This window comes from Scardinius erythrophthalmus (genome assembly GCF_964197995.2).
Source record: "Scardinius erythrophthalmus genome assembly, chromosome: 18".
NCBI classification, from domain to species: Eukaryota; Metazoa; Chordata; class Actinopteri; order Cypriniformes; family Leuciscidae; genus Scardinius; species Scardinius erythrophthalmus.
Genome location: NC_138238.1, coordinates 36,874,403 through 36,892,580, shown reverse-complemented (window position 1 = coordinate 36,892,580; position 18,178 = coordinate 36,874,403). Strand labels below are relative to the sequence as shown.

Here is an 18,178-nt window from a genome sequence, read left to right as displayed (position 1 = left end):
CTGAAAATGAAAAAATGCATAATGGCATTATTTCGGGTGTAATAATAACTGGACGCCTCTCATGCGTAAGTGTATGGAAGCTTGTTTCCGCCACAAAATAAAAAAAAACAAAATGATAATTGCGACTTTTTATCTCACAATTGCGAGTTTACATCTCGCAATCCTCAGAATTGCATGATATAAAGTCGCAATTGTGTGTTATAAAGTCAGAATTGTGAGATAAACTATTCTGAGGTAAAAAAAAAAATAAAATCCGTCTTTTTTTCCCCCTTAGAATTGGACTTTATATCTCACAATTGCGTGAAATAAAGTCACAATTGCGTGTTATAAAGTCGCAATTGTGTGTTATAAAGTCAGAATTCTGAAGAATTCAGAATTCTTTATAACACGCAATTGTGAGTTTATATCTCGCAATTCTGACATTTTTTTCTCACAATTGTGAGATATAAAGTCCAATTCTAAGGGGGAAAAAAAGACGGATTTTATTTTTTTTTTTACCTCAGAATAGTTTATCTCACAATTCTGACTTTATAACACACAATTGCGACTTTATATCATGCAATTCTGACTTTATATCTCCCAATTGCGTATTATAAAGTCAGAATTGCGTGATATAAAGTCGCAATTGTGAAAAAAAAGTAAGAATTCTGACTATATTTCACAATTCTGACTTTATAACACGCAGTTGCGACTTTATTTCACGCAATTCTGACTTTATATCTCGCAATTCTGAGAAATAAAGTCAGAATTGCGAGATGTAAACTCGCAATTGTGAGATAAAAAGTCGCAATTATCTTTTAAAATGTTTTTTTCCGTGGCGGAAACAAGCTTCCATATAAGTGTGATAAGGTCATGTGACAAACATCTAAAATAAAATATTTACCGTGGTATATCATAAACTTTTAAATAGGATGGATAGCGTTCGCATTAGCAACGGCAATGGGATTCACAGCCAGGCAATGCATGAACTGATATAATGTATGTGTTACAAGTCGCTTTGGATGAAAGTGAAATGCAAAAAATGTATAAAAACATTTTTTTAAAATAGTAGGCAGTAAATAGTGCATACTGCGTATATAGTATTCCATCCAGCACTGAGGAAATGGCTCAACTGTGTGTGGGCTCCTGTCCCTTTAAATCTCTTCGGCTTTTCCCGGAGAGTCTCGGTGAGGTTCGCTGTCAAACCGCTGCTGCAGAGGGCAGTGACCGTATTTTTGCAGATATCTATCATTTCTCGGGTTAAGTGGGAGCTGTGTCATAATAAAACACATTTACGCCTGTGAAGTGAAGCAACCTGCCTCTCCACAAATGCAAGCTATTAAATGCGTGGTGGTCGGCGACGGGTAAGTAGTGTTTTTGGGAGCTGATAGAGGGGAGCATCCTTGGAAAACCCGTGTGTGTGTTATTGCAATGCATTGATGCCTAGTTCTGGCCTGTGCATTTTATCGTTTGCTTAACGAAATACCGTCTATTTGATCTTAAGCATGTTCATGTTGTATGCAGAATGCATGTAAAAAACTAAAATATTAATCTGTATAACTATAATAATAGGCGCATCGTAAAAAAAAATATTGTTTTATGTCTTCGTATATTATTTTGAATCACTGATGCACGTGCGGCTTTAAGTATGCGTTGTTTATTAGTCATGAAATGAACAGGCTTTGAACGGTAATATGTTATTTTTGTTCACTGTAGTCAGGGAGTGATTGTATTTAGCAGGGTGTTCGGCTACTGACCCATGTTGAATGGCAAAAGCCTGAAGCAAGAACCGCTATGGTTACCACTCCCTCACGAGTGTGCACGAGAAGTGTGTGGCGCGCGTCCATGTGAGCGAGTTTCCCTGCTATGGGAAGTCCGACTCGCTCAACGAATCGGTTCTTTTGAAGAATTGGTTCAAGAATATGATTCGCTATTATTTTACGGGGACACCATGGGGCACACGTTGCTCGCTCTATCTCAAATTATAGATTTAAGGCTTTACAGTCTTTTTTGCTTTGTTATTCATAATTTATGCTAATTCCTATTCTAAATGAGTAAAAGGCGTGTGTTTTTTTTTGTTTTTTTACAAATTTACATTTGTAGTAATAGTTTCCATATATAAATGAGAATTCATAATTTATTTAATTTTATTTTAAAATCATTTTTTTTTTAGTTGCATTGAAATGTTTGTATTATTTTTAACAAAAAAAATCGTGTTGAATCGGACGTGTCAGAAAAGATACGGTTCACCGTTCAGTGAATCATTCGAGTGGTGACTCTTGAAACGCTTCGTGAACGAGTCCTTCATCCGACTCAGAAGAACGATTCTTTCACTGTCGGTGTGTTTCATTGGAGTGTGTGTGTGGTTTCCCTCAGGCGAGTGTGAATCTGGGACAGGGTCTGTCACTATCTGACATACTAACACACACATAAAGAGCACACAAGCAGCAGTAACTACTTTTGCATGATGCAACCTATATATGATATAATGTTATGGCCTTTTCACCATTACTTCCTCTCCATCTATGAGTTTTCTTTTAATGCACCTCAGAAATCCCTAGTTTAGCTGTGTCTTGTGCTTTTCCCCAGGGCGGTGGGTAAGACCTGTCTGCTCATCAGCTACACCACAAATGCCTTCCCTGGCGAGTACATCCCGACAGTGTGAGTATAGTGTGCATATGATGGAATTTGGTGTTAAAATCATTTAGATGATATATACGGTATATATTTGATACATGATATATTTGAGGCTTTTATAGCTCATATAGTATGATATAGTGAGTATATGAAGCAGATACATATAAATATCAGTTGTCACTCTATCTGCCAATAACGTCTTAGAAAAATGACATTTAAATGCTTAGTTTTATGATCAAAGCTCTGTAGTTTTAAAACATATAATGCAATGCAATACAATGATGATTGACAGATGAACAAATAAACTTCCTCAAAAGCCTGATGATGATCTTATTTGATACTCACATTTTAAAATGATAAAAAAATTTTTTTTTACAGATAATCAAGAAAACCTAAGTTGCTTCAGCCCATTAAATGTTGATCCCGAAATATTATTAACAAAATAAAAGTTGTTCTTAAGTTTACTTGATAAAAATCAGTAAAGATTTCACATAAAAAAAAGACCTGATTTACAATTATTCTAAAAGGCCTTTTATTTGCTAAAAAAAGTCAGTCTAAAAGTCTAAACTCAATCAGCCAACAGAAGGACTACTAGATTGTGTGCAGCAGTTTTTTCAGCAAAGTTTTCATGTTGAAACTATGATACATTAGGGTTAAAATGAGAATTATATTTCAATTAATCATACAAGTATTTAACATAAATGGACAATTGGTTTATTTATAAACCTTCATAAAGGCAAAATAACTTCCAATGGTGCAAATATTGCACCTAAAAGCTAGTTTTTTTTAGCTAACGAATTATTTCCATAGTGTTGAAGATGTTTTGTATAAGTTGTTTATATGTTTTCTACAATAATAACTTTGTTGTGGCTGACCACTCGCTCATATGGGATGATTTATTAGTCCTCGCTGGTGATCTGTGGACATGAAGAGCGTGTGACAGCAGTGATTTGCATTTCAATAAGACAATTAGTTGACCATTCTAAAGATCTAATGAACTGCATCCTGATGCTTCACAGCGAGATATTCCAAAAATGTGAGCCGATCCACTCAGTGACATTTTGGAATGCATTTCTGAGTAATTACTTTGTTGTTCATTAAGATGAATGAGCATTCAGGAATGGTTGATGGCTGCGGTGGCAACAAATAATTCCGATGGCATTTGTCTCATTCTGAATGTTTTGCAATGTTTTATTGAGCATTACGTCTATGTGCATGTTTTAGGTTTGACAACTACTCTGCCAATGTGATGGTCGATGGCAAACCAGTGAACCTTGGCTTATGGGATACAGCCGGACAGGAAGACTATGACCGCCTCCGTCCCCTCTCGTACCCGCAGACGGTGCGTGACATCAAGTTATTTTTTTAATACTTAATTTAGTAGAGTTCAGACCAACTGCAAAAATGAGTAAATAAAGACAGTTGGAGACGATTTCAAGCAAAATGGTTGAAAACCCATAAATACAATCACTTAATGTGACATAATTGCTTATTACTTTTGACCAATAGGTGGTGCTGACACCAAATTGATCCGGTGTGGTCGTTGTTGGGTGACAATGACATGCATAAAGTTTGGTGTCAACATGTCAAAGCTTTGCAGAGATACAGCCTAAAAGGCATGTCATCAAATTTGTTGATGCATTAAATGATAATCGGTTTGTCTATCAACATGAAATCCATAACTTTTTGCCGCCATAGTCCGAGTTGGACTTGGTCAGAGTCGAATTTGGTGAAAATCGGACCGAAGTTCTAGGAGGAGGTAGAATAAGTAGGTTTTCAAAGAAATTCAAAATGGCGGACATGACGTGTATGGCATAATTGGTATTAATGTTCTCTACCAATACTAGTCTCACGACAATAGGCAAAACTCATCAAAAGCTATTAGCACTTTTTTTTTTTATAATACATAAATACTAATTCTATTACAAGGGGGCGCTGTCTTGAAACTTTTTGAATACCTTCAGGGCATGGTGCCGATGGCACATACCGAGTTTCATATCGATGCTAATGCGTTCGCAAAATACAGCATTTTACAACATTGGGCGACATGGGAAAATTGGATCTTGTTCGACTCTGTATGCAATAGCAAATCTAGAGAGTCCAGTCTTGTGATTTTTGGCTAAACCGTTCATAAGTTATAAGAAAAAAAAAAAGAATATCTCCTGACCACTAGGTGGCACTGTACCGAAACTGTGCAGGTACCCTCAGGTCATGGTTGTCATAACACACCAAGTTTGGTCTGAATATGCTAAAGCGTTGCGGAGATATAGCCTTGTGCAGAGAATGTCTAATAGGAAGAGAATTGGCACTCTCTGCTTACTTCCGGTTTCTGGACTGGCTGCAGTAACACGTCTCTGTCCATGCGGGGGCGCTCGCAGGCGAGTGCAGAATGAATGGAGGTCTATGGCGAAAAACCCTCAAAATCCACTTTTCTCAGGATATAATTTTTTGTCTAGTAATTTGAATGTTGTATTCGAAAGGAGATGCAAAGAAATTACACATTGCTTGGTGTTAGATTTTTTAGAGTCACTTATTTGGTTTAAAAAGTCTTTTAAAATGTCAATGACGTCAGAATGCTGACGTCATTAGCATAATGCTAGCGTGTTATGGGCAACAACAACTCAACCTGTAAGAAATCGAAAGGACATAAGTACTCGTTCATTCAACTTTTTACCTATAACCCATTTTGAACTTGCAAAACCTACAATAAAATCTGAGATTTCTCAACGGCAATCGGGTGAAAGAGACACATTTAGCCGTCTAGCCCCATAGACTCCCATTCAGTCTGCACTCGCCCGCGATCACCTCCAGTGGAACTCTAATGGAACTGCAAACAAAGATCGATACAATGGGGCCAATAGGAAGTGCCAAGGCTCTCCGTAGACGGGCTCTGCTTGTGTCCACTTTGGCTTGCTCTACATCGAATTCGTTTATGCGTTATTCAAGAACGGTTTGATTAATCGACTTACTTTCTGTAAAAAATTTTTTTCAAAAATTACTATCTTAAATTATAAAGTTCAAACGTTATTTAAGGCAAATTAACAGTAAGTAAAAAAAATAAGATTAATTACACTAATTACAAGCATAGATATACAATATAACAAAGTAATAAATAAAGTAAGGTCTAACAGTAGTGTAGTCCGCTAGTGTTCACTGTATAAATTACTGTAAATATAGATTCATCTTTTGTGTATATATATATATATATATATATATATATAGGCAGGTGTAATTTTACAAAATATCTTTAGAAAGGGAGACCATTTTGAACATTGGATGGTACATTTTTAAGCTGAATGTAAGACATCACCTCTTTTGTGCCATCAAATTCTTATAATAGTCTCATGAATGTCCTCTTATCCCTGCAGAACAACAGAAAGAGGTTCAATAATTAAATTAGAGTTGCTTATGTCAACAAAAACAGCTTGTCGAGTGATTTCTCCTCTGTTTTCTCTACAGGATGTGTTTTTAATATGCTTTTCTTTGGTGAGCCCAGCATCCTTTGAGAACGTCCGTGCAAAGGTTGGTGCGACTTATTTTGTGGTTGTTGAAAGAACGTCAGGCAGAAACGGTGAATTTTTAGATAAAGCTGATACTATAATGTAATATAAGACTATATCTGCCTATGCTCCAGTGGTACCCTGAGGTGCGACATCACTGCCCCAACACACCCATCATCCTGGTGGGCACCAAACTGGACCTGCGAGATGATAAGGACACCATAGAGAGGCTGCGGGACAAAAAGCTGTCGCCCATCACCTACCCACAGGGCCTGGCCATGGCCCGAGAGATCGGTGCGTAGAGAGATTTATGTATGACAGCAGGAAAACTGTACTTGCATTACCAGAGTCGTGTTTCTATAATGAGTTATTGAGCTGGGGTCTGGAAGTGAGTGGGACGCTGGTTATGCTGTCATATGCTGGAGTTGCTGAGTGGAGTGGGCGGCACAAAGATGCCAATTGTCTTACCGGTGGCGGTCCGGCATGAGCCGGGAACGTGGGGGAGGAGCGGCAGCCGGAGAAAGATGTTCAGAAAACAAAATGGCCTTTCCTAGAGAAGGGCTCTTTGTCGCATTGGTCTGCATTCTGCTAGTCTCCTCGGGGTGAATGTTTTCTCAGAGCCTGCCAGAAACAGTAAATGGCTGATTTATGCGAGACCAGTGTGTCAGGAGTTTATCCTAGTGTCCTATTCACTACACATGCTGTTGAGAAGGTTTTGTTTAAAGAAAGAAATGAATGCTTTTATTCAGCAAGGGTGCATTAAATTAATCAAAAGCAACAGTAAAAGATTTCCATTTCAAATGCTGTTCTTTTGAACTTTCTATTTACTAGAGAATCCTGAAATATATCATGATTTCCACAAAAATATTACACAGCACGACTGTTTTCAACATTGATGATAATCATAAATGTTTCTGGAGCATCAAATCATCATATTAGAGTGATTTCTGAAGGATCATGTGACACTGAAGACTGGAGTAATGATGCTGAAAATTCAGCTTTGATCACAGGAATAAATTACATTTTACTATATATTCAAATAGAAAATAATTTATTTTAGATTGTAATAATATTTCACAATATTGCTGTTTTTATTGTATTTTTGATTAAATAAATGCAGCCTTGGTGAGCAGAAGAGTCAAAAACATTAAAAGAAATCTTAAAAACCTCAAAGTTTGGAAAGGGCTGCACGATTTTGGGAGGAAAAAATGTAATTGCAATTTTTCTAGAAAAAAAAATTGTGATTGCGTTTTAAAATGCAGTTAAAAAAAAAATCCAGGTTTGCTGTGCTTGTTTGTAGAGCTACGCAAATATGACCAAAGTATATATATCAATCAACATGGCTCTAAAATAATGACATGTAATAAAGATAAAAATAAGAAATGTTACTATTGTAATACTGCACAGTAAAATAAAAAAAAATATATAATATTTAATAATACTACAACACTAATTCATGGCTGTCTTCACTTAATTTCTCAATTTTAAGATGTTAAACCATCAAACTTTTTTTTGTTGAAAACTACAGAGAGCCCTTAAAGGTATACTCCACTTTTTTTGGAAATAGGCTCATTTTACAGCTCCCCCAGAGTTAAACAGTTGAGTTTTACTGTTTTCGAATCCATTCAGCCGAACTTCGGGTCTGGCAGTACCACTTTTAGCATAGCTTAGCATACATCATTGAATCGGACAAGACCATTAGCATCTCTCTCAAAAAAATGACCAAAGAGTTTCGATATTTTTCCTAATAGGTTAGACAGACTTAGTCGCGGTCACGTTGGAAGTTACTGAGCTGGGGACTATTTTCAGGCGCTGCGTCATATCATTACGCCTGCTGGACTCATGGTACGGCAGCAAAGTTTCTTGATTATTACGCAGGAATGAGAGTATAGTTCCTAGCCATATCAGCCTAGAAAATCGCAACTTTACATTTTCCGTCGGTCTTAGTACACGATGGAACTACAGAAGAGTCAAGTTTTAAATAGGAAAAATATCAAAACTCTTTGGTCATTTTTTTGAGAGAGATGCTAATGGTCTTGTCCGATTCAATGATCTATGCTAAGCTATGCTAAAAGTGGTACTGCCAGACCCGGAGATCGGCTGAATGGATTCGAAAACAGTAAAACTCAACTGTTTAACTCTTGGAGACTTGTAAAATGAGCCTATTTCCAAAAAAAGTGGAGTATCCCTTTAAATCTTCTCTTTTGTTGATAAGTGTTATTTCATAATAAGTATTTATTTGGATTAATTGTGCAGCCCAGACTGTATCCAGAAAACACCCGTCTTAGCAAACTCAAGGTACGTTGTGTCTTGTGTTTCTGCGCAGGTGCTGTGAAGTACCTGGAGTGCTCGGCCCTGACTCAGCGAGGGCTAAAGACTGTGTTTGACGAGGCCATCCGCGCCGTCCTCTGCCCTCCACCCGTCAAGAAACGTGGCAAGCGCTGCACTCTCTTCTGAGCAGAAGCCACCCAAACCCACACACAACTACAATATTTTTAATCAGCGTCCTGGAAAATATATTGTACTTCTCTCACAGGTTCGGTGACAGCCGTCCATGAAGTTCTAATGCACATCACATGTATACGAACCATTGGCTAGAAGCGTCCAGTCGGAGGGAAACCTTGTGGTAGATTGTTTTTCGCGGCCTCGCGTGCCCAGAGATGTAATATTCCATTTCATATTGTTTATATGAGAAGTTTTAGTGGTACAGTGTAATTGTTGACATACTGTAAGGAAGTGTTTCTTGGTGTCGTAAAAGGAAGCGTTTCAAAGAAATGGGAAAATTCTGTTCATTTATACGGTCTTGTACAAAGTTAACCATTCGCAGTATTAGCATTCCTGCCGGCGTTAAAGTCAACATGAAACGAAAATCTGTAATGAGTTAAAGGGATATTTCACCGCTGGAAAGATGAATGTGTATTTAAATTGGGTCATTTATGTAGTAGAAATGTGAAATTATTGTAGAAGTTGGAGCCTTCTAGACTGAGAAAAGACAGAAAATGTATTTTTGGCTCATGTGGATGAAAGACAACAACTCCCAGAATGCACTTGCTTCGCTGCCCTACAAGGACACGCCCAAGCCACGCCTACCGGTTACAGAGGGCAGTATCGGGAGAAATGATACAACTAGGCTACTAGTCGACTGGAAACTGCGTTTTATGGTGAGATCCCCCTATGGGCGGGTTGAAGACATGCGGGACGAGCTCCTCCTACTGGTTGGAGTCTCTCGCCTCTGGACACAAAAGCCTCTGATGAGATAAATGATGATTTTTGCGTCATCTGAGGTTTTTTTCCAGACACACAATACAGAAATCTCTCGTCTCAGGGGGACATGAGGGGGGGGGAAGCAAGGTCATTCGAAAATACTTCCGGGTTTCTACTGATACAAAGCTTAATGCTAATCGGTGAAGTATCCCTTTAAACAGGATATTCTATGAAGAAGAAAGGTTGGGAATTGTTTGGATTGTGAAAATTGTGTAGTTTTGTAGGTTACATTTTTATGAAAGATTTCCATCTTTGGAATAACGTGCATGTGTGAATTGTGTGCTATAAGTGAAGTGAGAAACTAAATAGGGTGTGTTTGATTTCATGTTGACTTTAAAGCCTCGCGCAGTTGCGAACACTAGATATCTTCTCTACTCTTTAACAACTTGGCCATTCCAAACACTGGAGAAGGAAACTGTGAACATTGTGTCTTTTACTTTTATGTCGATACAAACTTACTGATGAATTAGTGAATACACTGTTTTTGGATCTTCTTTCTTTTCTAGTTTTCTATGTACGGACAAACCACTTTGATTCTGATCTGTGATGACGGGTTTTATTGTACAGCTTCACAATCCAAAATCTCCGAGCTCTATCTGAGCAAATGCCCATTTGCAGGCGTGTACGAGTGACTTGCATGCCACAACCAGAAGCCTGAATGTCTCTTTAATGCAGGAGGACACGCATGGGCATTTGTTCCCGATCGTTCCCACTTCCGAAACCTTGTTAATACGTGACTGCATGTGGCGTGAGTGTGGGCATTCGTCCGTGACGTGATTGGCTGTCAGGTGTGAGTCGTCTACATCGGTGCTGCGGCACTTCCTTTCTCTCACCTAACTTTGTAAATAACTCTCAAAATGGACAAAAAAAAAAAGATGATGATCTTCACAGCTGCCAAAAGACATTTCCATGATGTAAGATAGTATATTTACAAAAATGTTTTAGATGAGGAATGCATTAATTAATAAATCTATTCATGTTTTACCCTTACCCTTTTGACCCTGTGCTTTAATTCATTTTAATAAATTACCCTCAATGTATAATAAATATCATGCATATGTTTTTGTGAATTATATTGAAGTATTCCCAGGCTGTTTGTGAACTATTCCTTAAATAATGCACATATGCAATACTTTAAGTGCTTTGTCTATTTTTGGTTAACAATACTTCTTCAGCAATTATTAATCTTAGTTAATGTTAATTATAACATTTACTAATACATTTAAAATCAAAGGTTGTATGTGTTAACATTAGTTAATGCACTGTGAACTAACATGAACAAACAATGAATGACTGTATTTTTATTAACTAACATTAACAAAGATTAATAAATACTGTAACAAATGTATTGCTCATTGTTAGTTCATGTTAGTTAATACATTAACTAATGAACCTTATTATAAAGTGTTACCTGATTGTTTATATCATTGCAAAATGTAAACTGTATTATTGTACAGTTCTGTATATAAAGTTGGATATATAAGTATATCCACATACAGTACACTCATGTAAAGTGATGTATACTATCTCAGCTGCTTGATTGCTTGCATCATCGCAAAATATAAACTATATTATAACACTGCTCTTATCTGTAAATGCAACTATAAGGCATGACAATACAAACATACAAATAACATTGCCTGAATGACCTGAAGTCCAACATTTGGTCAGTATATGTGGATTTAATCACGACACGAGTGTGAATGCTGATCTCTTCTGGCCGTTCATGAAACTACAGGACATAAAATCCACTGTATCGTTATGGCAACTAGAACTGGCCAGAAGGAGAGACCTTCACACTCTCAGGAGGACCATATGAAGTCGACAGAGCAGCAGCTGTTAAACGCTTCAGTTTGGTTTAATATCTTGCTAATAATGCAAGCTTGTCTAGTACATTATGTTACATCAAAAGGAACAGAATTTCTGTAATCATTTACTCACACTCAAAATTCCAACCCGGATTTTCTTTATTCGGTGTAACACCAAAGCAGATATTTAGTGGAATGTTAATGCTGCTCGTTTCCATACAGTGGAAACTCAAAAAAGGACAAAAATGCCACTATAAGAGCAAACAACCAATGCTCCCGTATTCCACGACAGCTTTGAGTCAGAACAGACCCAAACCAACGAGTAAGAGTAAATGATGACATGTTACGAATGTGAATTGTTATGAGTTGGAGCTGAAACGCATCTCTTCAGGCTCATTCACCTTTGCTTGATGATGTTAGTTTTTAGCAAGCCAGAAACCCCCCGTCCACGGGCAGGATCACTCCATTGGTCATGGCGCTCTTCTCGCTGAGGAGGAAGAGGATGGAGTTGACCACATCCTCCACTTCTAAACAACACAATGAGAAGGACGCCGGAGCATTACTGTATTTAAAGACACACACTAGAAAAGCCGAGAGACTATGATTGTGGACAGACATTGACATTCTGGTGTTTCACAAGCCTGAAGGTTACACAGTCTGATGTCACTAAAATGTGCTTACACAATCCTAGCTAAATCCCAAAATGCAGAGAGAGAAGTATTAAATAAGCCAACAGAAGAACAACATGAGCGCAGCACTGTGAACTGACAGCACTGCCCGTGTTTAGTTCATTACTAGAGTTACTGTATAGAAAATACATTCTCATCGTTGCAATCAACTGAACTGCCCTCAGGGGACATTTATTGGCATATTAATCCTGATTATTGAAACAACGAGGTGAAACACAAGGAAAGAGGAATGGAGATCATCTGTTATAGTGACCTACAAACTCAGGCTTACCTGCAAATTTACCCAGTGGGATCCGTGATGTCATGCTCTTGGCCTTTTCTGGGTCACTCCATCCAATCTTTCCCATTTCTGTCATCACCACAGTCGGGTTCACCGAGTTCACTCTTATCTGTCGAGGTCAGATTACATAAACGTGCTAAACTCACATGAAAGATGCATATAGTTATCTATCAATCAAGGCAGACAACAAACACTTTCACTTTAATATATATATAGCAAAACTGGCAAATATTTGATTTTAGATTAATCAATTTTAAATCAAATATAACAATCAAAATAACCATAATAGTAATGCTAAATATTATTATGAATTTGGTATATTATTATTATTATTATTATTATTTAAAAATAATACATTTAATTTATGTTAAATATGTCTACCAATAACTACAAACCAGCATTTGGTCTTAACAACAACAACAACAACAACAACAACAACAATAATAATAATACTACAATTAATCAATAAAATAAATAATATAAAAAATATTAAAGCAGAAAATACAATAAAACCATGCCACAAATTTGGATGTATTTACTGTTTTTATATTTTTTTAAATTATTTCATTTCAATTCAATACAATTATATTAAAATATAAAAACAATAATAGCTTAATTTAGACTAAATCTGCAAGCCTTTTGTGCATTTACCATTTTTTTTATTTGAGATTATTTTAATTTAATAATTCTAATAAAATATTATTATATATAATAAGTATATATATATATATATATATATATATATATTACTGTTATTGTTATTATTATTCATAATATTCATCATAATTCACTATTCATGTAAAGAGTTAAAACAGTGTTGAGGCCAAGATGGAAATTATGTTCATTAACAATTACATCTAGCTCTCAAGAGAGAAATGTTTAGATGACAGACGTGATGAATTGTGGATTTCAATTAGTTTTATGTTCCTAGAGCAAACCAATTTATCTACCAGTCAAGATCCAAACTCTGCTGTTAATATGATCAGGAAAAGCAATAAGCTGGGGAATATTAACACACGTCCCTAATCCACTCCATAATTTATGGCAATGCACAAACAACTTGGTCATCATAATTGTGCATTATTATCTGTTAGCAATAACACTAACTTATCCAATAAATTGCAAGGCGGTTAGAAACACACCCAAACATGTAATCTCCGATTGGAGACGTTCAGATTTATGTGTTTTAAAGAGGGTGGTTGTTGATTGGCTTGAAGCCTCCTGGCAAGACTGATCATCGCAATGTACGCTTTATTTTCACAAAGCTGTAAACAGCAAACAATGAGCTTATTGTTTGATAGACTTCACAAAAATGATCTGATAAAAAACTCTTGGCTTTCAGTTATAGATTAAGAGTGATTAACCTGATACGGCCCCAACTCCAGCGCCATCACCCTGGTCAGCATGTCCAGCGCTCCTTTCGTGGCACCTTCAGAAAACACAAACGACACATTCAAATGAGCAGTTTCTTCTGAATAAGACAAGTTTGATTCAAAATTTGAACTTGGTTAAGTATTTAAGAGAGTTCTCCAGTAATGCAAGGGGGAAAAAGGGCCATTAACTTCTGGAATACTTAATCCTGATTGGTCAGAAACTGAATGTATAATGACCCTTAAATTGTATAAATGACCATTATCCCAGAAACAAATTTTCTACATATCTGTGCTACTTGATGTCTCTCGAATATACTGTAATAAATTAATTCAAACTTAAATCCATGTATTTTTTTTAAGTACAGTCAGTTGATCATAATCACAAAATTAAACTTTATAAACTCTGAAAGAGTGTCAAAGTCCTTTTCTCTATATTAACCAGCATTATGATTAATGTACATCATCACGACCCTTCCATAAAAATCCTCCATCAGCATCTACTTTACGCATATTTATTCATGAGACATCTATAATAAGTTTACATGCACCCAAATAATCAGTTGTAATCGATCTGATTTGATTGACCTCGATGAAAATGAAATTTGATGGTGCAGGCTTGAACTAATCCCATCAACAGAAAGAAATTAAGCATGTAAATGCTTGAATGGACTATTCAAAAATATCTTGTGCACACAAACAGCGCTGTGACGCATATCTGTACATGTTATACTAGGTTTATTTATGTCTCACATCATACTGTTCAGTGAAGGAGTCTGATTATTTACTACATTTTAAAGTTGAATATTACCTTTCATGCAGTATGTAATAAAGGTGTTTGTGAATGTAAAGGGTCTGCAAAGTTTTATTGTCTCCGATTCTGAACTGAATTTTCAACATCATTACTCCAGTCTTCAGTGTCACTTGATCCTTCAGAAATCATTCTAATATGACGATTTGATGCTCAATTATTTAGTGTGCACATGCAACGTTTCGGTTTCATTTAAACAAAACTTCCAGAATCTGAAATCGGATTGGATTCCAACTGATGAGAAATAGTGCGTGTTGTTGTACCTATTGTAAAAATGCACAAGGCCTTGGACACAACGTTTCTCCGCCGGGTCCAATAGATAGGCCTGGGATAATGTTGCCGGCTGCATGAATGCGATGAATGAGATTAGACATGTGAGTTTGAGTCGGTGCACTCACAGTATACGGCGTGATCTTTCAGAGCGCACTGTGAGGCTTGACTCGAGATGTTCACAATGGATCCTCCAGTTCCTCTGGCCTTCATACCTCGAGCCACTATCTACAATAAACGCACATTAAAATTGTATGTAGCATTAATAAAACGCATTATGAAATCATAAAGCGTAGGTTTGCTTTCTTCTTACTTGAGCGACATGAAGTGCAGCTTTCACGTTGACACTGAAAGACCTGCAAAAGCCATCACAAATGCAGTCCGACTATTTTAAAACACAAATTATAGTGTGTGTGTGTGATATTTTAAAGCCTTACATGTCAAACTGATCTGGCGTGACTTCTAGGAAGGGCTGAAGACTGGCGTAGGCTGCATTGTTCACCAGAAGATCCACCGGGCCGACGTCTTTCAGAGCCTGGGCTGTGGCGTCCCAGTCCGACAGGTCCACACACACCGGCTTAATGGAGGGACACTGGGGATCAAACGCATCACACATTACAAAGAGATTTTCCATTGTCACAGTCTGGCTGAATGAGACCTATAAAGCATAAAGGAGCAGCAGGCTCTCTTGGGGTGCAGAGGAATGCGATGCTTGGAAACGATGCATGCTGGGAAACAATAGATCCGCAACAATGGAGCGTGACCGAGGGGTCATTACCTCCTGCACTAGGCTATCCAGGTCAGCCTTAGTGCGTGTGACAGCCGTGACCTCTGACCCACAGCGTGCCAGAGCCAGTGCCGTGGCCCGTCCGATCCCTACGAGGCATTGAGGTGAATCAGCGATCTGGTGTATCGTTACACTTAACCACACTCATTTGGAAAGTTCAAAGCAAGCTGAAAATGCACTTATTATACACTTTTAAATGAATCATCAACCAAAAATATCATGTCGTTCCAAACCTGTATGACTTTAGAAGATATTTTTAAATACACCATGTACAATGTGTTATGTGTACTCTTGTGAAAAAGAAGTGCACTTAATTGTATTTAATGTGCACTTGTAGTGTACTTTACATATTAAAAGTATATTTTTTAAAAACTGTACTTGCAGATAATATATATATTCAAGAAATAAAAGGTCATGTTTCTTAACACATTTAAATACACTTCTAGAAAGTGCACTTAGTAATAATTTTGAATTAAAAGTTACCTTGAAAGTACATTGTCAATCATTGTTTAATAATATTGTGTTATGCTTTAAGACGTACACTTATTTTGATATGTCGACTAACATACTAAAGCACGTAAAGTCAACATGAATTAGAAGTTGTGAGTGGCTGCATCCGAAATCGCATACTTCCCTACTATATAGTGGGCGAAAAACAGTATGTGACGAGAGAAGTATGTTCGTTCACAGTACTCATAAAAGAGTAAGCAAAAAGTAACCGGATGATCTACTACTATTCTGAAGTGTGCTTAGGTAGTGTAGTGTGTAGTACGTCCAACATTACATTCTTATACACACATTCATACTATATAGAACATACTTTTTAGCGGTCGTTAAGTAAATACTTACACAAAATAAGTACCTACTCAAGAGAGTATATGATTTCAGATGCAGCCATAGTCTTTTCTTTCCTATTGTAGCGTATACCTGAGTGAAACGGCTTCTGAAAAAATGTAGGGCGGGACTTGATTTTGTCCATGTGGAATTGATTGGATGGTTGTGGTTTGCTATTGGTTGATCTCATGTGAGTGACAGGTTGCCCCGCCCTCACGCCAGTAAACACGTCATCAGAGAAGAGAAGAGGGGAGGGGAAGTTTTTTTTTTTTATTAAAGATTACGAGGGACAGGAATTAAAAAAAAAAATTATGTGCATGGCTAAAATATTCCTTTTTTTTTTTTTTTTTTTTTTTTTTGCAAATTGGACACCTTTTTTCAAGAACGCTATGGCAAATGTCAAAATTCAGTAAATAGCTTAAATATCGCTTTCCCTCTCTTCAGTCGCGATTCATTGTAAATACATGGAAAAGAACGACCAGGACAATCTTCAGAATCTCTCCCTTTGTTTTCCAAAGAATAGAAATAGCCTAAGTCGTTTCGAACGAGGTGAGTAAATATAATTTTCCTTGTCCATTTAAGAATTAAAGCTTACCTTTGCCAGCTCCAGTCACCAAAGCACGCTTTCCACTAAATGTTATTTCCATCCTTTCCTTGTCCAGTGCAATTCAGCCACACGAAACGACTCTATTGAAACTGAAAGTACAAAAAGAAAAGTTGTTTTCATGCGGACATTTTATGCGAAAACAGACGTGCAGAAAATCGCGGAAATGTAGCAAGAAAGCTTAAAATACTTTACGTACCTCAGTTACAATCTGATGTTTGTCTGACAAGTCAGTGAACCGAGCAAGGGTCAGCTGAGCAAACTTTATGTCACATGACCACTTTCACCTGGAGTACTTCTTCAAAAGAGGGTGCTGTCGGTCAGTTAGTTAGTATACTATCCGTTCTGGATACAATAGTATGCATTATTCCTTTATGATATTAATATTGGTTGACTTTTTATTAAGACCATGGGTTAATAAACGGAAGGGAATTAAACCCTTGTTTATCTCACTTTAAAGGGATAGTTCACCCAAAAATGACTTCCATTTTATGGGGGAAAATACTAAATCGGTCCCATCAACTGCTTGGTTACTGATGATCTGCAAAATAACTTCTTTTGTGTTCAGCAGAAGAAAGAAATTCATACAGGTTTAAAACAACTTGAGAGTAAGTAAATGACGACAGCTTTTTAATTTTTGGGTGAACTATCCCTTTAAGCTTGTCTTCTTCGTATCTAATCCCATGTAATTTATTTTTGGGGCTCATACTGAAGAGAGTACACAACAGAAATATCATATATGTAAACTTGCATATTATATAGTCTGAACTTTTTATTTCTGTTGAAATGGAAAGCATGAACCCTGTGGTTTTTCATTCAAATAATTATTTTATTTGTATAATATGAAGATAAGTATAGTGACTTCAAAATAACTCATGATGGTAAAACAATAGGCCGAATCACAAAAATACCGAACAGCTCCTATATGAGGATCATTCAATAGCTAAAATGTCAAGAATTTAGAGCAAACGAGTTTCAGAGAGTATTTCAGAATTCAGAGTAATTTTACATTAGATCTTTTATTATTTATTGTGAATAAGCAACATATAGAACATTTTGTCAGTTCATACATTCCCTGGTAATCAAATACCGTGAGCTTTTCACTGAATAATCTGCAGGAACTCTTTTGGTCATTTATATGCAACATTTTAATAAATTGATTTTGAAAGTATGCGAGTTAATCAACACTTACAACCAGTGGTCTCAAGAGAATTTAATAATCCATGGAGTAATAAATCAACTACTTTCCACGCAGGACATCTGAAGTATTACATCTTATAAACCACAAGCGGTTGTATTGCAGTAACAGCCATCATGTTCAGACGAATCATGCATACACTGGCAC

At 36.8% G+C, this 18,178-nt stretch overlaps 2 protein-coding genes across 5 annotated transcripts; one reads left to right on the top strand and one right to left on the bottom strand.

Moving 5' to 3' along the window:
- Positions 1-1,158: 1,158 nt before the first annotated feature.
- Positions 1,159-9,933, top strand: rac3b (Rac family small GTPase 3b). The gene is made up of 6 exons (XM_081393415.1): positions 1,159-1,343; positions 2,569-2,640; positions 3,841-3,958; positions 6,076-6,138; positions 6,251-6,410; positions 8,443-9,933. The coding sequence occupies exons 1-6, from the start codon at positions 1,309-1,311 to the stop codon at positions 8,571-8,573; spliced, it is 579 nt and encodes a 192-aa protein (XP_081249541.1). The 5' UTR covers positions 1,159-1,308; the 3' UTR covers positions 8,574-9,933.
- On the bottom strand, positions 9,917-17,284 carry dcxr (dicarbonyl/L-xylulose reductase). Of its 4 annotated transcripts, none has more exons than XM_081393413.1 (10): positions 17,033-17,104; positions 16,825-16,925; positions 15,387-15,484; positions 15,046-15,200; positions 14,922-14,964; positions 14,737-14,836; positions 13,522-13,586; positions 12,149-12,266; positions 11,590-11,715; positions 9,917-10,231 (listed from the first exon to the last, which is right to left on the bottom strand). In XM_081393413.1, exons 2-9 carry the CDS (start codon positions 16,874-16,876, stop codon positions 11,612-11,614), a joined length of 735 nt encoding a protein of 244 aa, XP_081249539.1. In that variant the 5' UTR covers positions 16,877-16,925; positions 17,033-17,104; the 3' UTR covers positions 9,917-10,231; positions 11,590-11,611. The 4 variants fall into 4 exon arrangements, with proteins under 4 accessions (XP_081249539.1, XP_081249538.1, XP_081249540.1 ...); XM_081393414.1 differs by lacking the exon at positions 9,917-10,231 and adding an exon at positions 16,323-16,441 and having other exon boundaries at positions 11,221-11,715; XM_081393412.1 differs by lacking the exon at positions 9,917-10,231 and having other exon boundaries at positions 11,049-11,715; positions 17,033-17,284.
- Positions 17,285-18,178: the final 894 nt, after the last annotated feature.